Raw genomic sequence first — 23370 nt, forward strand, 5'->3', positions numbered from 1 at the left:
AATATTTTCTTAACCAAAATAATCACTTTATATAATCTAAAATTCTATCTTCACGTGCACCATCTCCTCAATCCTAGCTTCTTACAGAGAGATCGGTCTTAGGGTGACATCCTCGTAAATCTTGAACCATCAACCAGCTACCCTAAGGGGCGTCGGTCCTAGGAAGACATCCTTCTGGTTTTTTACAATGACCTCATCTATATGGAGACATCTTTCTGGATTCCTGCAATGACCTCGACTTTGTGGAGACATCCTTTTATATTCATGCAATGACCTTAACTCTGTGGAGACATCCTTCTGGATTTCTACAATGACCTCGGCTTTGTGGAGACATCCTTCTAGATTCCTACAATGACCTCGACTCTATGGAGATGTGGTTTTTTACTTGAATTTTCGCCTTATTCCTTGGCCTATTGAATACCACGGTTTATTGGAGATCTTCTCCATCCAGGAGGGCACAATTCTCAATTTAAGTATTTAATAGCATAAATCTTTTATTTACTAGGTAATATAAAAAATTTATCTCCTCTACTCTATTATTATTAACTTTTGTTTCATTTGAAGAAATCTTTTATTTTGCCAAAAGAATTTTCGTTATTTCTCAATGTGAGATCCAGGAAATTCATAAAAATAAATAATTAAAAGAATATAAGAAATAAAAGGTTGGGACTACCTTAGGAGAGTTCTTTGATAAATCCTAGACAAGAAACAACGTGAACCTAAGTGGTTTAGAGTACTTAATTAGGCTGAAGGGACTTGGGTTCAAGTCCTGAGTATGTCATTAGTAGATTTATTTAATTTTGTTTTACTTTGCTACTATATTGTGAATGTGAAAGCATGATTTAAATCCATACGAAGGAGTAAATTGACAGGGAACATGAATTAGTTTGGTGGTTGGGCAAGAACTTGGTAGTTGGGAGGTCTTGGGTTTTGAACCTTGTGTTAAAGGAAATGGACTTTATTTATATTTTTGTTTTGCTAGGTGATGGAAAATCTGAAAAACTATAGGAATTCCATGAGAAAACAGAGGGGTGTCAGTTTAGGTGCACTAAACAAGAATAATGGTTATAAAACTTAAAAATAAATTTAATTCGTTTTTCTTTTAATTTATTAAATTGGGCTGAGTTGGGGAGGGGGAAAGGAGTGTGTGAGAAGGCCAAGAGTGAGAGTGAGTGATAGCAAAGGAAAACAGAGAAGAGATTGGGAATTTTCGTGGTCTAGAGGGAGTGAGTGAGGGTTGAAGGAATTGAAGAAGATACCTATAGAGGGGGCCTGGAACAACAAGCACAATTCATTAAATTTCAATTGGAGCGAGGATCAGAGGTAAGGGGGGCTAAACCTTCTTTTTGTTATTGTTTGACTGTGTTCAAATTAAGATTTCAAAGTGATTATGGGATGGTAAATTTGTGAAATTTACTTTTTGAGTTAGATTATTTGTGTTAAGGGAAACTGAATTTGTTTCTTTTCTCTTTTGTGGTTTGATGCAATGATTCTTGTTGTTTGCTCTTTGTATGAATACATTCAAAATGTTTGAATATCTTTTATTTTCTGTGTGAACCGGTAAGAGGAGTTATTGTGATTTTATATGGTGATACTGGTGTAGTTTTACTGCACTTTTTGTCAATAAGATACCTACTCCATATTTCGTATGGTTTTTTTTAGATTTCGTATTGTTGGTTCAAATATTGTTGGGCGTAAAGGAGCTACCATATTTTTTTCTGGAATGGGTTTCGTTATTAAAGTTTAAAAGCATATTGCCATGAGAAGATTGGTAATTTGGTTTTATTCTCGGGTTATTACGAATAGATTTACGAGTGGGTTCTTATCAATAAACGTGCAGAATTGATGTGTTATTGTGTTGTTATTTTTATTTTGTTTCTTTTCCATTTTTTTATGAAAAGATACAAAAGGGGATTTTTCTTTAGGGGTTGGGACATTTAAGTTTTATGTTCCGAGGCCGTGAAGATTCTAATGAAATGGGGAATTGCTTTTAACATGGCAGATTGAATACACCTTAATATTTAAGTAATATTATTCTAGTTTACCAATGTTTCCTTTGTGGCTGGAGTTTTGGGTAAAAGATGTACAATAAACTCATTTGATTGGATGGTAAATGGTGATTGTTTTCTGAGTTGATGTGTGGCCAAATAGATTGCAGTGGCGTTATTATAAGTATAAGTGCGGATTTGGTTCTCTTTCAAAAATGTATGGTATGAATGCAAATTTTTACGGGATTAGTAATTTTCATTGGATGTCTTGGCATTATAGAGAAATTTTGGATTCTTTATATTTCATCATGTGGAAATTATTATGTGTTGTTTCATTTTAGTTAAAGATGTATTGAAACATATGGGTTGTGCTAATATTATAACCGCATTCACAATTCTAATAATTCCTTTTATTTTTTTTTATCAAAATTAAATGGAATAAGTTAATGTTCGAGAGTCCAGGGGTTATGATGTTGTGAAATAAATAAGGAAATAGTTTGAGTTTGAAGAATTATATTGGTGTTATATATGCAGCGGGCTATATATATATATATATATATATATATATATATATATATATATATATATATATATATATATATATATATATATGGAATGAGTATCCTTGAATGTTTTAAATTGCGAATTAATGCACGAATGGAATTTCTAGAAAAGTTTGGTTACGGGTAGAGATGGCAAATAAACCCGTGCCCGTGGGTATTACCCGAACCCGTCCCCGTTTTGACGGGGAATCCCCGCTTTGACTGGGTATGGGTATGGGTATGGGTAATACCCGAAATTTTCAACTGGGGATGGGGATGGGGATGGGGATATATATATACCCGCCCAAATACCCGTCCCCGCTTAAATTACTAAATTATTTATAATTTATTAAATAATCTAAAAAATATATATAAATAAATAATATATTTACACATAAAATATAATATAATATAATATAATATAGTATATATACATATAAATAAAATATACTTTTTTATATATAATATATATATATATATAACATATTTCTCATTCTCTTTGTTTTTTGTTATATAACATATTGGCAATTGCTTCAGTTTTAGATCCAAGGTACAAGATGGACATGTTAGAATATTATTTTTATAAATTGTATGGTAATGATTTTGATCTGAAACTTAGTAGGATTCGTCAAATATGCTATGATTTGGTTTTGGAATATCAATCAAAAAAGAATGAAACTTCTTCTTATAGAGCTACATCATTGGAGTTGGGAAAGGATGTTGATAATGATGCGAATGAATTTTTAGAGTTTATGGCAAAAAAGAAAAAATCTAGAACTACAGTTATGAAAACAGAGTTGGATTATTACTTGGAAGAAGATAATTTGCCGGTTACACAAGAATTTGATATCCTATCATGGTGGAAAACAAATGGGTTAAAGTTTCCAACCCTTCAAGCAATTGCAAGGGATGTTTTAGCTATTCCAATAACAACTGTAGCTTCTGAATCTGCTTTTAGTACTGGTGGTCAGATATTAACTTCTCACCGTAGTCGACTTCATCATATTACTATAGAGGCTTTGATGTGTAAAAGAAGTTGGATATGGAACTCAAACCATCTAGGTAAGTTACTCAAATTTATTAATATTTTTTGTTAGTATTTTTTGTGAATTCTCATCTAATATTCTACATTTGGTGTTTGTAGGTGTTAAAAAATTAAAAGGAAAAGATGTTCTCATGAGTGAAAATGAATCTGATGAAGAAGGTACATTATATTCTAGTAATTAAAATTTTCAATTTCAATTATTATATCATATCTAATTTTTCATTTTTTTTCTATGTAGGTGGATCGAATGCAAATGAAACCACTGATCATTTGTAAAATTAATAAATATTTTGGTTATTATAAAATTTTAGTAATGTGTAATTTTTTAGCTTTTATATAATTATTTGAATTTTATTTAGTTGTTATTTGATACTTTAATTTGAGATTTATACTATTATAATATTTTTCTTAATATTTGACATCATGAAAATCAAAAAGAGTATGTTATTTTAATATTGAATATTTTGATAGTATCATGATTCCGTTGGTGTGATTTTTAAATTTTTTTTATAAAAAATATTTAATTGATATATGGAACAATAAAAAAATGGGTATGGGTATGGGTATAAGAAAATACCCGTTACCCGGTGGGGATGGGGATGGGTCAAAAGTTGTATACCCATTGAGTTTGGGGATGGGGATGGGGATGAATTTTTATTATGGGGATGGGGATGGGATCATGATACCCGTACCCGCCCCGCCCCGTTGCCATCCCTAGTTACGGGGCCGTAGATTCCTTATAAGGTGTATTTAATGTTTTTTTTGGTGTAATATTTTAATTTACATGATTTTAATATTTATGTATGAATATGTGTTGCCATAGATAGCATGAGTTTTATATATATGCGTATGCTGCGGATTAGCGGGGTGACGATTATACAAAGCATATTTTGTAGAAATTTATATTATAATACTCTGAAGATTTTTGGGTTATGAAGATGATGTTTCGGATTGGCGGAGAACTTGTTTGGTTAATTGTTATATGTACACTATTTTAGCACTTTAAACCAGTAGTATCACATTACTGGTGTGGCGTCTAGCGGTGCAAATAGACCCGTTAGGCGGAAGTCACGCAATATGACAGTTTTGGCAAAATGGTAATGTGGCGCCTGGCAGCGCTGAGTGTGGCGCCAGGCGGTCAGTGAAGTTGTTCCACTTGACAATTGCCTAGGCAGTGTCGGTGTTTTATTTTCTGCTGCGGCAGGTTGTTGTGCTAACCTTTGGGCTTTAAGGACTAAGTTCTTAGTGGGTTCAGGATATGCTGGATTAGTTACGAGCGGGGAGGTTCGTAACGGAGATTTGAGATGCGTGATTGATGCGGGCGGGGAGGTCCGTATCTGTGGTACTCTTGTGTGGGGATACGAGCGGGGAGGTTCGTATGTTCCGTGCTCACACTTGAGGCTACTATGAGCGGGGAGGTTCATAGTAGGTGTTCACGCATGTTGGACTACGAGCGGGCAGGTTCATAGAGTTGGACTACGAGCGGGCAGGTTCGTAGAGTTGGACTACGGGCGGGGAGGTCCGTAGAGTTGGACCACGAGCGGGTAGGTTCGTGGGAGCATGATAATCCCTAAGGACCAAGGTTGTGAATGGATCTTTCTCATATAGGTTATGAGATTGGGGTATAATGTTATAGAAAGGTCAATAATCTAAAATTGATTAAGTTGGACTGGGTGAGGGTCAATTCTTATTATTTTATTGTTTGTATTATTTTTCTTTTCAGCTCACCCTTGCTTGTTTGTGTGTTTGTGTTTGGCGATGATCACGTGACTTGTTACGTGGGAGCAGACGTGAATTCAGGTGATCATGCTGATGCTTAGCAACAGAGCGGGGCTACTGATGGGGGATTTTCTTTATGTTATGCTTTCCTACCTTTTGTAATAGACATTATGATGTTTTATCCATTATGAACTTGTAATAAAGATGAGATAGTACGAATGGATTATAGCGAGACAAGTTTGAAATTTCCCGCGCTTGGGAATTTATTGTAATGTCTGATTTTCTTAAAGTATATTTTGTGAAAAATCAGTTTTATCTAGTAATATCCATCTGGGGTGTTACACTCAACCATTGACTATTTTTATATTTGAAAAGTTTTTTTAAATCTCTAAGGTATTTTTCATTTTATTATACTTTTAATTATACATTTATTTTCTTTTGTACGATCTCATTCAATAGTATTTCAAATTTTTTCTAAGTTACATTTCTAAGACACATTTGATAATTTTTTAATATTTTTATTTGTTGTTTATTTTTTGTAGAATACTATTTTGATATATTTTATATAAGTATTTTTATTTTCTAATATTCATTATTAATCATATTGTAATTTGTCACTATAATTATATAAATAAATTTTATTTACTATAATATAAAAATATAATGTAATTGTCTTAAATTTTACTTTATCATCATCCAACATATATTGAAGTTCAAAAGATACAAAATCTATGTTAAAGTTTTATTATTATTAGTTTAATATCTATTTTTTTTGTGATTTTGATCAAATGATGTACTATAATTTTTATTATTAGTGTATAAAAAATATATTCATTAGAATTTAAAAAATTGGAGTAAATAGACGTTTAAAATATATTTTAATTTGAATATTCGTTTTTCTTTTATATCTTTGTAAAAATATTTTATAATTTTATCAATTAGGTTCTATTAATGTTTGCAAATTTAATAAATGTTTTGATTCTCATGAAATTTTATTTAGTATTCTAATTTGAAATGTATACAATTATAATTTCTTTCTAAATATTTGATATCCAAGAAACAACTATCCTCTTCTTAATATTGAATATTTGATATCAAAGAACAACTATCCTCTTCTTAATATCCTTTTCTTACAATACGTCTCCTTTATCGTAATTTTTTATTATTTTATAAAAATTAATTAATATTGAAAGTAAGAAAATGAGTATGGGTACTAGAATATAATCGTTGCCTAGTGGGGGTGAGACAAAATTTTAATACCATTGAGTTTGGGTATGGAGATGAGAATAAATTATTTCTATGGAGGTGGGTATGAAAGAGTGAAACTCATCCCTACCAGACCTTCTTGCCATCCTTAGTGGGAAAGAAAAAAAATGAGTGAGTTGAAACAAATAAAAGGTGGGACAAGTGTCATCTTCTGATTGGGAGTTTAGGTGGTGTCAAAAGAAAAATAAGGGAGTATTGATGTAGAAAATATCTTTTGAGCTAATAGTCCATTTTAGAAAGGAATATAAATAGAAAACATAGGTGTAGAAAGTAATATATTTTTTTATCTTTTTATTTTAGTTGTTATTATTTTTATTTCACTTGTCTTTAATTTCTCAAATAAATTAAACACATTTTAATTAATTTTTTGAAATAAACTGTATTTACTTGGAAAAAATTGAGTGTTGACACCTATTACCCATTGTTAGGGCTAATTTAGTTCTTGGAGCTACTTGGTTACCAACTTTGGAACCTCATATTTTCCATTATAGGAATATGACATTGAAATATCAATTGGCAAATCAATTTGTGATATTATAGAGGAGAGACATGGACATCCATCTCTAGCATAGTTTAATCAATATAGGAAGATGTGCAATATGCATGATATAGCAGAAAGTTTCACTATGCAACTTCAACACCCAGATGTAAAAAAGGTTCATTGGGCAAAGTTGTCCACTGTTGTGGTACCCAAATTGGTTGTTTTGATGTATACTTATGAAGATGTTTTTGTCCCTAAGGGGTTAGCACCTAAAGGATCCCATGATTATCATATCCCCTTGATGAATGGTACTAGACTTGTTAAAGTCAGGCCCTACAGGTATCCACTAAGTTAGAAACACCAAATTGATACAATGGTGCAAAATATGTTAGAAGAGGGGATTATTGTACCCAGCACAAGCCATTTTTCCTCTCTAATCATTCTCCTCAATAAAAAAGATGGAACATGCAGATTTTGTACTAGCTATCAAGTCCTTAATGTTTTTACAATTGAGGACAATTTTGTTATTTCCACAGTTGATTAATTGGTAGATGAATTATGTGGTGCTCAAATCTTGATGAACCTAGCGAACATGTATAAATCCGCCTTTACAAATGCCCCTGCAACGTTTCAAAGTTTGATGAATGAAGTATTCAAAGGACTCTTAATGAAATTTGTCCTTGTTTTTTTCGAAGACATACTTATCTATAGCCCCTATTAGTCTACACATTTGCATTATTTACAAGTAGTTCTTCAAATACTTCAACAACATCAATTGTTTGCCAAGCTATCAAAATATTTTTTTGGATTACAAAAGGTCAACATCAATTCTCACCTAGAGGAGTGTTCATGGATCAAGGGAAGGTACAAGCAGTCACACAATGACATATTAACCTCAAGCGATTGAGAGTTTTTTGAAGACTTTTCGAGTATTATAGAAGATTTACAAAGGGTTATGCTTATATAGTAGCACCTCTTAAAGATCTTTTAAGGAAGGGAAATTTTCATCATGGTCCTATTAATATGTCTGCTTTTCAAGCTCTAAAGGATGCAATTAAACAAGCACATATACTTGCCTTACCTGATTTTTCCAAGCCATTTGTGTTGGAAACAAACGCTTTTGGAAATGGAATAGGAGCTGTTATCAGTTAGCAAAATCATCCCATTACATTCTTTTCAAAAAAATTGACACCTCAAATGCAACAATTAGTCTACGTAGAGTTTTATGCAATAACAAAGGCTAATGCTAAATTTAGGCACCATATGATAAGCCACAAATTTGTCATCAAAACAGACCAAAAGAGCTTGAAAAGTTTCATAGAACAAGCTCTACAAAACCCAAAACACCAAGCATTGTTGCATAAGTTACTTGGTTATGACTTTATTGTTGAGTACAAACCAGGAAAAGATAACTTAGTTGTTGATGCATTATTTTGTTGCTTCTTCATGGCATGGTCTCAACTAGACATGTGAAAGTGAGCCAATCCGGCTCACACGGATTGGCTCACCACGACTCGGGTTGAAAATGAGTAAACCCAACCCGACTCACTTTATGGTGAACCAGAAATTTTGCAACCTGGCTCAACCCACCACAAGTTGCTGGGTTAAATGGGTTGGCTCACCAACCCACATAAAAAAATTATTTATGTATTTATTTTTAAGCATTAAAATATTTAAATAATTTTTAAGCAACCCATGAGATCACAATCACAGTAAAATCAAGAGCCAATATTTTCATCATGCTCACCACCAATATATAATGAATTGTTTCCAAGAAAGTGTCCATATAATCCAAGAAAACATGGCTAATATTATATATTTTCTATTATGCTATTCAACAAAATATAAATAAAAAACTACACATTTTTGCCATGCTAATTTAGAAAAAAATTGTTTATAAGATGGTTGCTTGAGTAATTTACTATAAATATTATAGTTAAAGATTAAAGTATCAACGTATATAACTTAACAATCAAATTAATTAAACATTCAAACTATTCAAATATTATTGAACAACATTCTAACATTTAAAAATATGAAATTGTGAACATATATAATTAGTAGTAGTAAATAATTATTAAAAAAAATTGTAAAAAAAAATTGGTTAGTTAAGTGAGTCAACCCACCCTCAATCCAGCTCGAACACATTTAACTCGTGGATTAAGTGAGTTAGATTGAATTCAACCCACTTTTGGAAAAACCGAATTTTTTTCAACCCAACCCGACTCCATAGTGACCCAGGTTGGCTCACAGGTTAAAACTCATTTTGCCATCTCTAATCTCAACCCAAGTTTGAGCTTATTCTATTTTTAAAGTCCGTTGTTAAGGAAGATTTAAAGTTGAACTAGATTTTGCAATACTGCTCTAATAATTAGCCTCCAGATCCCAATTATACAACTCAAAACAAGCTTTTATACTAAAAAGGGAAATAGGAGATTTCTTCCCATCATTCCCTAGTTCAACAAATTTTACATGAATTTCACATTTCATTGATCGGTAGACATTCGATTTACACCAAAATCAAAACCCACATCACCCGTCAATTTTATTGGCAGAGTATGCAAAAAGATATGTCAGCAAGCTAAAATTGCCACAACCATGCTTGATTGGTTACTACAGTCACTCCCTACACCAGAACAAATATGGAAAGATTTGACAATGGATTTCATAACACGACTCCCTCCTTCACCTGGCAATATAGTTATCTTAGTTGTGATAGATAGATTATACAAGTATTCCCATTTTTGTCCTTTGAAGACTAATTACACAAGTAAACCAGTGGTTGAAAATTTCATGACAATGGTGGTTAAATTACATGACATTCCAAAGACAATTGGATTTGATAGAGATAAGGTTTTTACAAGCAAAATTTTGGCACCGAAGTTTTGAATCAATGCTTTGAAATGTATTTAAGATGCTTCACTTAAGACTCTCCTCGAAACTAGGCAAAGTTATTACCATGGGTAGAGTATTGGTACATGTGTAAGACAACAATCTTAGAGCCAAACTCTTTGTAAGACAACAATCCTTCTATCTCATTAAATTTAAGTCCATGTGTTAACTATATAAAGAATTGAACAAAACCAAATAGAAGTTCACATGTTAAAGATACTCAACAAATGTAATGACATTCAAATACTCGCAGTATCAGAATAAAAATAAACATACATGAATGACAATTAACTAAGATATTTAAGTTGAAAGGAAATAAGTCTCCTATTATAAGCAGCCTTTTTACAGTCTTAAATTTTAGTCTTTTAAATAATATTTGATATTTGTTCCTGTATTAAGCCATTAAATTGTTGTAATTAAATAATATATCCGATCATGGAACTACGTTAAAAACATAAGCATGGAAACATTCTAACTTAAAGATAAAACTATGCAAAAAGCTACTTTTAGTAGCGTTGAAGTTTATGTGTGTCTAAAACGTCAATGTCACGGTTCCCTACACACATTTTCTGTGCCATTGATTGCAAAGGTTTCATAAAAAATCAAGTATAATTTTGAGTTCCCCCTTTAATGGGCTAAAACAAGCTTCGACAACTGCAGAACAAGGTTGGACACTTGTCAAGCTTTGAGGGTCTACTGTTCTAGGTGTTCCAAGAAGCTTAACTCCCTGCTTCCAATACTTCCTATCTGCAATCTTAAAATGGGAACAATAAAGTACAGCACATAGAATTGTTTTAGATCCTTTACAAGAATGAGTTTAGTCTTAGGTCTAGATATAGTGTTTCATATATAAATTATAATTCGGCAGTGTTATGGAAGAGAGGAGCTTCATAGGCTTTGATAATATTAGAAAGGTAAGTGAGAGGGACCTGGACCAGTTGAAATCACAATAGAATTCTGCAAATCCATCACCCAGTCAATCCATAATACAAATCCGTGACATACCCCACTCTTGGTGAACTTAACCTGCAACAGACAACTTTCAATATTCATTATGTAAAAATGATTTGTATTTGCAAATTACTATTCTGTAATATATATATATATATATATATATATATAGGCCATATAATTAGTCAATTAATCGCCAATGCAATCTCCAGTTAATAACTGGTAAATAATTAGGTCAAGTTTTTCCTATGAGCATGCTTCTCTCGAGCTAATCAGTTAGTAAGCTACACCAGGGACTAACTATTGTGCAATTCTTCGTTGAAAGGAAACTGAAATCTGATAACTAGACATCATAGTCCCTGACAACGCCAAGTACCAAACTTGCTGATAATGCCAATGCGTCCAAAACTTACATGATGATATGTCATAATACCTGAGATTTTCCTTGACATTCGCATATTTGTTTTGAAAAATCAAACTCCATCACGTCATATGTCTCGCTGAGCACCTGAAACAGTATGCACAATAAGAGCAAATTGATACTAGTAAACTATTGTTATTTGATAAGTGGAATTTTCTTTCTTCACTGAGGGAACCAGCTCATTGCTAAACATGAATTACATCAAATTCTCCACACTGCCAGATGAAAAAAGGGAGACAGGGACATTCTTCTAGTTCCGGTAGATGACCGCAGGCCCCCAATGTAGCATTTACAACCGAATGGTCAAAACCTTCAATAATACTCAGAGAACAACGACTTTTCCAAAGATCCTGCAAATTGTGTCCCATTAATCCATGTATACGGCTCCATTACCAACCAAAAAAGAGTATTTATGTTCTCTTAATCCAATGCATAAATAAAAGAAAATTTCCTAAGCTACAAATTTGAGCTTTGATTAATGCCCAATAACTTACAGGAAGAGACATGGCGCAGGCTCTCAATATTCCTTTACTAGGAATTATCAGAGCATCTTCAGAGAGTATATCATTAAGTGTAGTGCGATCCCTCCTAAAAGGAGCAAAAGTAACTTCAGAATGCTAAATGCCAAATTAAAATCATATTGTCATTGATCATTTATAATTGTTAAAACACAACTAATATTAAAATAAAAATAAATAAATAATAAAAATAAAAAATAAAAATAAAACAGAATTGATCATTGCAAGAAAAGTTAATAAAAAATATACCAAAATCGTAGGTTCTGCCATGGCAGCATACTATCGTGTCCTACATAGAAAGGTTCAGCTATTAACAGATCAACCTACACAAAACGGAGAAATTGCTTAAACTTTCAAAGAAAAGGAATCAACGTCACATGTACAGCATAGATATTGTTTTCTACAGAAACCAACATACGTTTAGACAAACTACCTTCTTAAGGTGAAATGAATATGTACCAAAAGATTAAAAAATAATAAGGTTTTGTAGGAGGATAACTGAATAGTACCCTTGGCAGGGTGCTTCCTTGAAAAACCTATTGTAATCTGTTAGGTTTCTAGATTAAAGAAACCGATTCACAGAACCTTCCACTCACAGACAACACAAACAACACCAGATAAGACTGAATATACTTCGTTTTATTTGGTCTTCAACACACCCACAACATGTACACTGCCAAGGGATAATGTTTCCCTTCTCACAGGACACTAATGATCCTGTTACTATCTCTCAACATCAAAAACATACCCCTTACAAACCAAAGGCCCGCTATATATAGTCTCCCAATAAGGATGACTATCAATCCTTACCTTCCTAACCAACCAACTACCCCAACTATCTATTTCTTTTCTTCCTTCTTACATTGACATTTAATTTCCTAACATTACCCTCTCCTGCACAAGCAACTTGTCCTCAAGGTTGAAATCTGGGATGTGGTGTTTGATAGTAGTTGTTAGATAGATCATTAGATATCTTATCCCTATCTTCAGTTTCTATTGTTATTACTCTTTATGTGTATTTTGGGCTTAGCCCATATATTCATTATTATAAATACAACTCCCTATGTGTATTTAATATGGTATCTAGAGCTTAAGGTTCGTTAAGGAAAATTTTCGTCGCCACTGTCACTGGATCCACTGCCAAAGCTGCCGTCAGACACCGTCACCGTCACCATCCCTGGATAGAATTTATTTGCTCCAAGCTTGGTACATACGATTTGTATGCTCCACCTTGAGGGGGAGTGTTAGAATAAATGACCTTTAATAGGGTTTATTATTAGGTGCTATGTACTTTGTGTTGATCCTAGTTCCTAAAAATGTCTTCTAGAATTCTCTTATGTTCATTTTATGTGATGTATATGAAAATATTATAAATATGAAACTCTTGAGAGGGGTTAACACACTCTCATATTCACTCTAAATCTCTATTCTTATTTCAAGTACTACCATATATTAACTAAGAGAGTTCTACATGCTTACACGGAAGATCTATTTATCGACCCAACAATGACAAACACCCTAATAAGTCATACACTAGAAAAAATAATAAGAAAACATAGGTATTGGAAGATAAAAATTGTATTTTGTACACCCGTACAAGAGGGCATATATGGAACTCAACCACCTTAGAATAATGATTACAGTATCCCTTATAGGATCCTACAAGATCCTAAGTTTCATAATGACAATGATAATATCTCTTCAAAACTCAATATCTTTTTTCATAACTCAACACATACTCTAAGCTGAAATATGATAACGTGAAATGGCAGAAAATTTCTGGATAACATAAAAAAATAAATAGAAAAGAAAGTGGTCCACTTTACATCAGGTTTATTACTAGGAGGAAATAGGAGATATTGTTTAAATATAATAATCACATAATAAAATCTATGCATTTACTACTAATTTTAAAAAGATGAGTAAGTGTTCACGAGCTCAAAAATTAAGTAATAAAGTTCCATATAAAAAATAAAAGAGGCAAAGTAAAACAATATTTTCTGAATTAATGTCCATTTCACTGCTTCCAAGTCTCTCGGTTCAATTGCAAAGTTATTCCAAATTTAGGACTTATCCATCAGACATAAGTGGAGTATCTATGATATATGTTTCTAATTGAAGACATAATAAATTAACCAAGCGGAATCAAGAAAATTCAACCTTTTTCTGATGTATATCATGCATGTTTAAATGTTGCACGTTTTTTTCAAGAACTTCAATGCAACTATGTGACAAACCATTTGCATGGGCAACTGCTTGCAGGTATTGGAGGCCCCTTTCCCTCAACCCAGGAAGTAATGACATTACACTTGCTTCTGAAAGCTTTGCTACAAGAAGTGGTAAAAAGACACTATCATCTACAACCAAGCATAACAAGCGATCTTTTCCCTGCAATTGCAAACATAATCAGTTATGGTAAAGTAAATAGAATATGTTAACTTGAATTATGAAGAGCTAAAAGAAGTCTTAGTCTATAATTTGTTTCCTATACAAGTGAAAGCTCAATCATATGGCATGGGAAGGAGTTTGAATAACTTTACCATGCTTTGTACTGCTTTCAACATTGAAAACCTCCATTCTTTATCTGCATAAATTGCAGCTCTTTCTGGTGGTAGTACAAGCTGAAAATCTCCTGTCATGCACCTATGGTTCAAAGTCTCAGTAGTTGGTACTACGGTATCAAAATTATATGAGAAACTAGTTTCAGTATGAGTAGCAAGTAAATGAATTTCTTCCCCTTTGAGTATGGAAATACCACTGCCTGGAACAAACCAAACACATTGTTTCCAGTGGTCACACCAACCAACAGGACCTAGGGTAGAACCAATGCAACATCATTAATGAAGACTCTAAAATATTAACAATTAACAATAAAAATTGTAAATATTCACAAGATATCCTATGATTAACAATAATATACTTTATATTTCATATAACTTTCAAACAATATCAAACCAATGTATGATAATAATGTAGTTTGTAACGTTGAAGTAAATGCACCCTAACTAATAAACGAAATCATAACAGACTCTCACTTGTAATTTTCGGTGAGCTTATCCACCTTGGAGTAGTGGAATAATAGATAGTCCCTTCCTGATCAAGTTGGAGTACCCACCTGAATCACACACAGGACTGTGAAAGAAATAAAATACTCAAATAACATAATTAAAATAGAATTAAAAAACAAATGATTACCAAGAGACCACAACATGAACTCTCCCATCATTCGTTGCCTTTACACACAACTCAGTTTCTCCATAACTCTCTGGCCGTTTCCAAAAATCAAATTCAAAAATTTTGAAGGGTTCTGAAAGCTAGAGGATCTTAATTTGAGCATGAAATATACTACTATTAATAATGTTTAATTTAATAACAGAATTGTCATTAAACATACCAATGTTATTTCTTCCTGTATAGGATCGACATGCATCGCATATTGCTGACGTTTGATACTTAGCACACTATCGAGTCCTGGAGGAGTAAGTCGAATGCTATCAGATACAGTAGCCTCGTTGTTATGAAAATCATGCAACTTCCATAAGAATGTGCTTTCAACCAGCTGAAGAAAAGATACAAAGGAACAGGAGGCATAAATCTCTGTTAGACTCAAGTCAAAACTCAAAAGAAAGGAAAGAGTACAATGAAAATGATCTTCATAATGATAAGAAGAGTGTTAGCAACATACTCTCTAACCTACTGCTTCTAAAACATTATCTATCATTGGTTAAATTTATTGAAAAATACAAATTATGAGACTCATCAAATAATATGTGAGACCAACAAAAATTGATGATTTATAATAAATTTTATAGTAAAAATTTGTTCAAACAAAATATGGTATGGGGTGCGTTACTAACATTTCTGTAATGATAAAAGCATATAAAATATCATCTTTAACCAGAATATCAATAAAACAAAAACCTAAATGATGACCCAGAAGAATGTAGTATGTCATGTCCCCTGATTACCTGTCCATATATAGTTGCTCGATAAGGCACAGTCATGGCATTTTCCACCAACAAATTGTCATGTGCATGTTGTAGGGTCGGTATGAGCCCCTCACCCAGTAGCTCTGAATCAAGTATCTCGCTTACCTATAACAATTATCTCAATTCAACTTTTTTATTTTTGAAGGAGGAATGACATCAATGGCACTAGCTTGTGCTCAAAGGATCTCACTTCTCCAATAAAGTGAGATTAATATCAGTCGTTGATAAGGAAATCAAAGGTTGATAATTTATGCACACTCACATAAATGTCAAGCATTGGTTTGGTCACTAATAACTTAGATTGCATACTTTACCCTTACTGACTCTAAAAGAGTGAATCAATATGTTGTTTTGAAAGCTCGGTTGTTAAAGTTTAACTTTCTAAATGATTATGAATCTATTTTCATACCTTAAAAAGGAATTCTTGAGAGCTTATGTACTGAGAAAAAAATTTTAAGCACAAAAGTTCTCATAAGCACTTCTAACTTGTATCCAGACATTCCTATTATTCATTTGGCTATCGAGAATCAAAACGTGTCAAGTGATGATAGGGGAATTGCAAAGGACACTTAAACAAGTTCATCAAGATGAGAATTTTGAAAATGACACTTACAAGAACATGTGCTCGCGAAGGGATATCAAGACCAACTTGGAGTTCCTCAGAGCGCTTGTTGATGATTTTGACTCTTCCCTCCATGCCATTAAGGCGCAACACCTTCTTCATCAGCTTCACCATGGGAAGGTAAGATTCACAAGCTGTGACCTTCCCTTCGTCACCCATGGCACGTGCAGCCATCATCGAAAGCAACCCAGTTCCAGCACTGACCGTATGGTATCAAGTTATACAAATAAGTGCAGCGACTAAAATCAAATTAAGCTACGCCTATATTTTTATTTATGAATGTAGAGTACCCGATATCGAGGACATGGCAAGGTTTGGTGATGGTTTTCTGAATGGCTTGGCGAAATGCCTCGTTTCTGGTGGAGTCATTAAGCATGTCCAAATACGATGTCGTGGCAAGGAAGGGCTTGTGGAAATTCTGGTCGAAGCTCTCGTCATTGTCTTCAATGACTATCCATTCAGAGTTACCTGTTAAGGGATGAAGCTTAAGCTGGAACACACGGTTGGAGGACATGCTCTCTTAGTTTAAAAGGATAGGTAGCGATATGGGAGAGGAAACTTAGGGTTTTAAGGAGACACCATTTCGTAGGAAACCTAGTATTTTCACAAGTCCATCGCACGGAATTATTTTTAATATTATGTTTCTACAAGAATTGCTTCCACAAGAATTAAAAGTAAATAAACAAATTAAAAATATAAATTATATTTTAAACAATCATAAATATAATTCAAAATAATATTATTTTTAATATTTCATTATTTAATTTAATGGTGATATCAATATTTAATTATTTTTTAATGTAATATTATAAATTCATTAATATTAGTAATATTATGTTATCGCATTATTATTAAATATTATTATTTATTATAATATATTCTTATATTTTTAAGGACGGACAATTTTTTTTAATTTTACTGGTAAATTTTGTTTTCACTTTATTTATCAACTATTATGAATATTGAAAATATGTGAAAATTATTTAAAAACATTACAAATAATCATAAAAAGTTTAATTTACAATTTTGTTTTCATTTTAAATTTTTAATGTAAATTTTTTATAAGTGCAGCATTTTGTAATATTATTTTAAATTCAAAATTAGTTAGCAAATTAATACTATTACATGTATTTGTGTTTCTCGTTCGAATAACCTTTAATAATTCTGTAAACATTTTGCATAATTTTCTTTATGTAAAATCCACTTTAATTATGTCCTAAAATTTAAGGGCCTCTCTTAGTCAATTGGGCCTAAGGCTGGTCCATAAGGCATCCCAAAACCCCTAAACTAGCTTAACTCTCTCATGTTCTGCCCACTTTGCAAAATCAGCCACCTTACTCCTCTTCTCTTTTCCCCTCAAACAGTGCTCTGCTAGGGTTCAAAGCTCATTTAGATTCAAGTCAACTTAACCTCATTCTCTAATCCACGTAAGTTGTTCTTCCGCTCATGCTATTTATTTTCTAGCTTGTTTTCGTGGTTCGTATTACGATTCACCGTAGTAATCCTGTTTTAATTCTGTCACTGTTCTCAACTCTTGAGTATGCTCCTGGAGCTGTTGGGTTCGTTGTCGTAGGTGTCTGTGCTTTCCACTAACATATGTCCATGTAAGGGAAGCTGAGATTTTTCATGCTTTTATAAATAATGTGCCTGTTTTGGTACTGTGGGGTGCTCTTGATGATTTGATGTGCTTTTGATGGTGTGAAAATAATATGTGTACTATTTCTGGATGAATTTTTTGGCTTTGCATGCGTGAGAGTAGGTGACATCTATTATGCTCGCCTAAGCAAGTTGTTTCTCGCCCAAACAGGAAGCTCTCGCCTAAGCGAGAATGGCAGTAACTCGCCCCCTTTGGTTTCGAGTGCTCGCTTGAGCTAAGGCCTCTCGCTTGAGCGAGATGGGCTAGCTTGAGCGAGAACTTGAAGTACTCTTTGTTTTCAATCTTACCTTGAGCGAGATTGATAGTTGTTAAATGCTTGTATGCTCCCATGATTGATTTGTTTACTCTTTTAAAGCATGAAATATGATGCCAACATTTTATACAACATGCTTGTGTTTTCTTAAATTTTTGTTGTTTGGGAGTTTGTGTTTTTACATGTTGAAACCAGTGAAAATCTGTCAGTTTAGCTTAAGCGAGGGATTTTAACTTAAGCGAGAATTTCTAGCTTAAGCGAGATCAATCTAGCTTAAGCGAGAATTTCTAGCTTAAGCGAGAATTTCTAGCTTAAGCGAGAATTTCTAGCTTAAGCGAGAATTTATAGCTTAAGCGAGACCAGTCTAGCTTAAGCGAGAATTGCTGCAGAATTTTAATTCCTTACTTTAATAACTTGAACTTGTGGATTGATTCAATTACTTTAAAAAGCATGAATTGGGTGAATGGGTATGAGTAGAATGGTTTATGGTCTGTGATTGATAAATTTAACATGACCTTGGAATGGACTTGTATGGGATGGTTGGTTATCAAAGTGGCTTGGTTTTGGCATGATAAATGATTATATATTGATTGTTGGAAGCATGATGATTGGGTTGGTTAGGACGTAATTCCACGATAGTTTCGTCGTGGTGCCTCATTTGGTTAGGACGTAATTCCATGAGCCTCTAGGTGAGACTTCATGGTGGTGCCTCAGTTGATCGGGATGTAATTCCATGACCCTTGTTAGTGGGAGTTCATGGTGGTACCCCATCTATATAATTTAGTAAGGATTCAGGGTAATGTTGCATCCTGACACTCTAAAGAGTTAGTTAGTCTCACATAGAGCAGACTGACTCTTCTGGTGAGAGTAGCAGGAGGCCTGAAATTCATTAAGGGCTAACCTTGTGTGTGGGGTTGAAACATTGTAACACTTAGTTCGGGGGTGAGTAGGGAAATCCACCATAAGTGCAAGCATCCACTGAATCCGACTAAATTATATGTATCTGGATGTGTCATGTCTGAGTCTTGGTGTATTGTTTGAAGAGTCATAACATGATTGGTTGGCATATGCATCTTGAATTGTGAAATTTTATATAACTGTATGGAAAATTGTTTTCTACTCTAGCTTACCCTCTTGTTTGTGTATGTTCTATTGTGTGGTTTTCTCTTTTTGCAATGATCATCAACTTGTTGATGTGAGCAGATGTGAGAACTCCCCGTGATCATCAGGGTGATGGAGGTTTCGCTGCATAGTCTGCTTGGACTGGAATTTTGTTTGTTTGGGATTTTCATTAGGGTTATGGCCCATGTATTTCTTGTCTTTGGACTTTATTTTTGATTACTATTGAGTTATCTTTTTACTATGTTATTAGCATCGTGGTGTACCTTTTTCCTATTCGAATTCCTCTTTGAAAATTGTAAGGAGTAGTGTCTATACTTCAGAAGCTTACTTCTAATACTGTTCTACGTGACATTCCTTTAATTAACCTTATTAATTAAATGGGGTGTTATATTTTAGATTGCTTGCATGCATTACTATCGTCAATTGGTTCAAAGAATTTCTACTCAAGAACGGAACATGACATTTTCATTTCATACTATTCTTTCTTACTATTCTGTCTTATGTTTTAATCAGAAAAATTCATAAAATCAAAAAATGTTTTAGTATTTTCATTTTCAATTGAACAAAACTAGTATTTTTACGATAAATCTCTATGAATATTTTTCTAATTATATTAAATATTAATAAAATAAACTTGATAGAATTGATTGATTTTAAATATATTATATTTTTGAATCAAAATAATACTATTAATAATAATTAAAATATTAAATAAAAGAAATTATCAGAGTTTTATATATATATATATATATATATATATATATATATATATATATATATATATATATATATATATATATGATTTTGGTTGTGTTATTGAATGTACTAAAAAAATTGATGAAACCGTAGTTTTTTTTATTTTCTTAATATATTTCAAGTTTGATAAAAAAATTTAATGCATGACAATGTTATAGTTTATATGATATTAATAATGTTGGTAAAATTTTATAGTAACATAATCCATTTATAATAAAATATAAAAGAAAATCATAAAGATTCATTTACTTTTGTGTGTGTAAGACTCGCTTTATTTTCTGTCTTAATGTTTAAGGGTCTAGCCTTCTTTGTACCTAAGGCCGACCCATAATATGACGTTTCGACTACTATATTAAATAATTATTATTTGATAAAAAGATATGAAATTAATTTTTGTTACCATAAGATTTTCCTTGAGAGAACATTAATAATAACATAACTTTATATTTATATATATATATATATATATATATATATATATATAGTGTACATCTTTGTAATTGTTCATGAAATATTACAAAAATATATATTTGTATAATATTAAGAGTCTTACATCAGAATAGAAGATTATCTATATTTTTAATATCTCCTAAAGATATTAATAGAAATTATCCATGAGTCAATCTTCAGAAAATCCGTCAATTATATCCCGAACAACTCTCACTAAGCAGTTTCCTCTTCTACTCCTGCAACAGGTACATATGAAAGAAAAATATGAAAGGAATGAGGACTTTATAAGCCTTAAATATCAATCTTAATAAACTCAACAAACAATACAGACATAGGGGCCTAGATCTGAACCTACAACAACAAAACTTGATATCTTGTTTTACCAGACATATGAATTCATATTCCACTTCTGATGATCCATTATGAACATCAAAAGTTACTTTGGGAAGTGATTAGGTAGTTGAGTATCTCTCATAAAACATTGGTACAATCATAATTATTTCTTTCTCGAGAACATTAGCCATTTATCGGCCCACAAAAGAGATATATACTCACTACCTAACATTGGCGATACCGAACAGGTATCGGATAGTCCCAAGTTTGGCCAATCAATATCCTAGTCCAGTGTGCTATTCTGAACTATCCAGATATTCACCTCCTTTGTAAAACTTGCTTAGACCCCACCGTGATCCCTGCCTTTCATCCATTTCATCCCGTAGTGTACCAAACTGTGACTTCCCAAATACAAACACTTTGACACTAGTTTAATCTCAACTTATTGCAACTAGACTTAACTCTTACTTAACTGACATACTCTTGGATATTTTCAAAGGTCATAAAATGTGATGACTATCAAATCATGTCATTGTATAAACTATACACAAAGAATATAAAATAACAATAAAATGTACATGTAATTTTCTTCTATCCAAGCTCACTGAATAAAATAATATTTACTTTTATTTTACATTTATTTATTTAGTTATTTATTATAAAATAATGATAAAATAAGAATCAAAGCAAGAACTTTAAATAAATAACAAGATAAGGATTAGAATGTTATAAATAAATATAATAACAAAAATATAAATTAAATAGGACTAGTGCGTAACTGGAAATATATTAAATGAAATAAATAAACATGACCAATGCATAACAGAAGATAGATTAAATGAAATAAATAAACAGGACCAGTACATAACTAGAGATTAAATAAAATAAATAAACAGGACCAATGCATAACTGGAGATAAATTAAATAAATAAACAGGATCAGTACATAACTAGATATTAAATAAAAGAAATAATCAGGACTAGTGCATAACTGGAGATAAATTAACTAAAATAAAAAAAAAACAAGACCAATGCATAACTGTAGATAAATTAAATAAAATAAATAAACAGGACTAGTGCATAACTGGAGATTAAATAAATAAATAAACAGGACCAATGCATAAGTAAAGATTAAATAAAATAAATAAACAAGATCAATGTATAACTGGAGATAAATTAAATAAAGTAAAGGAACAAATCAGTACATAACTAGAGATAAATTAAATAAATATAAGAGGATAGTAACTGAAAATAAGTTGAATGGAAGTAAATAAAATAATATATGATTCAAAATAAATAAGAGATTAACATAACACCCATGAGTTTATCAAGATTAATATAAAAAGAGTTTAACCTCACTCCCCCTTACCTTATTGATTGAAGGGCACACTAATAATAGGGTTAGAGAATTAAGATCTCTTTGAATCTTTGCTCTAAACTTTCTCTCTATTTTATCTTTCTCTCTCTTTCTTTTTTCTCTTTCTCTTTCTCTATTTTCTTTCTCTCTCTGTAACGTCCTTGTCGGAAATTACTTATAAAATAAATAACAATAATATTTATCTGAACAACCTCATTTATTATGAAACATTTCCCAAACGCGGGAGTAGATTTAAATTCAAAGTCCAACGCGCCAAATCAATTAACCATACAGCGCGGCAAAAACAAAATGTAAAGTAGATGTCTATAAAATTTTTTTACATCAAATCCACATCATAACAAAAAATAAAAATCAGTAAACTCCCATAGGATCCCCTCTCCGTTTCTATGTCTCAGTCTATCCACCTGCATCAACATCTGCTCCCATGTAACAAGTTACATGATCATCGCCACACTCACACAGATAGGGTGAGCTCATTTAAATAAAAACAACAATGTCATAATCAATACCATATTAACAAAAGTAAACTCGGGTTAGTACCGTTTTCTCTTTTCCTTATTATTCCTAGTTCACTTCCTTCAACTACCTTTAGACGTCTATCTTTTCTATACCCTTTAGGTGAGATAAATGATCGATCTTTGCTGCACGAGTGTCTACTCGCCCCTCCGACTACAGGCCACCACCTGATAGTCCACACGTGGGAATGACTTTGCAACAACATCTCACCGTGACACCAAGTGGAGTTCCCCAAAACAAACATAAGTTTGTAGTTGTTCCCAGACTACCAAATCTCTATCAGAATCCATTGAAGAGGGCAATCATCCGAAACCTCGCCGTACGAGCCACAACTCGCACACTCCACTGGACTTCCTAAACCACCAGGCTACAACCTAGAGTGGTCACGTGTTACCCCAATACAAGATACACTCGTAACTGGGCCCCCAGCCAAAGCATCGCATCACAACATCCCCTAAAGCAGTGTAGAAAA

At 32.5% G+C, this 23370-nt stretch overlaps 1 protein-coding gene across 3 annotated transcripts; it reads right to left on the bottom strand.

The window, feature by feature from the left end:
• Positions 1 to 10327: 10327 nt before the first annotated feature.
• LOC114187927 (protein arginine N-methyltransferase 1.6) lies at positions 10328 to 17029 on the bottom strand. 3 transcript variants are annotated; one of them, XM_028076347.1, is made up of 14 exons: positions 16725 to 17029; positions 16426 to 16633; positions 15792 to 15917; positions 15218 to 15382; positions 15019 to 15137; positions 14859 to 14938; positions 14364 to 14635; positions 13984 to 14211; positions 12073 to 12146; positions 11800 to 11893; positions 11506 to 11655; positions 11318 to 11392; positions 10863 to 10959; positions 10328 to 10680 (listed from the first exon to the last, which is right to left on the bottom strand). In XM_028076347.1, exons 1-14 carry the CDS (start codon positions 16946 to 16948, stop codon positions 10526 to 10528), a joined length of 2067 nt encoding a protein of 688 aa, XP_027932148.1. In that variant the 5' UTR covers positions 16949 to 17029; the 3' UTR covers positions 10328 to 10525. The 3 variants fall into 3 exon arrangements, with proteins under 3 accessions (XP_027932148.1, XP_027932149.1, XP_027932150.1); XM_028076348.1 differs by having other exon boundaries at positions 12073 to 12112; positions 14061 to 14211; positions 16725 to 16950; XM_028076349.1 differs by having other exon boundaries at positions 10425 to 10687; positions 16725 to 16950.
• Between the last annotated feature and the right edge of the window lie 6341 nt (positions 17030 to 23370).

Source organism: Vigna unguiculata, chromosome 6, assembly GCF_004118075.2.
Source record: "Vigna unguiculata cultivar IT97K-499-35 chromosome 6, ASM411807v1, whole genome shotgun sequence".
Classification (NCBI taxonomy): Eukaryota; Viridiplantae; Streptophyta; class Magnoliopsida; order Fabales; family Fabaceae; genus Vigna; species Vigna unguiculata.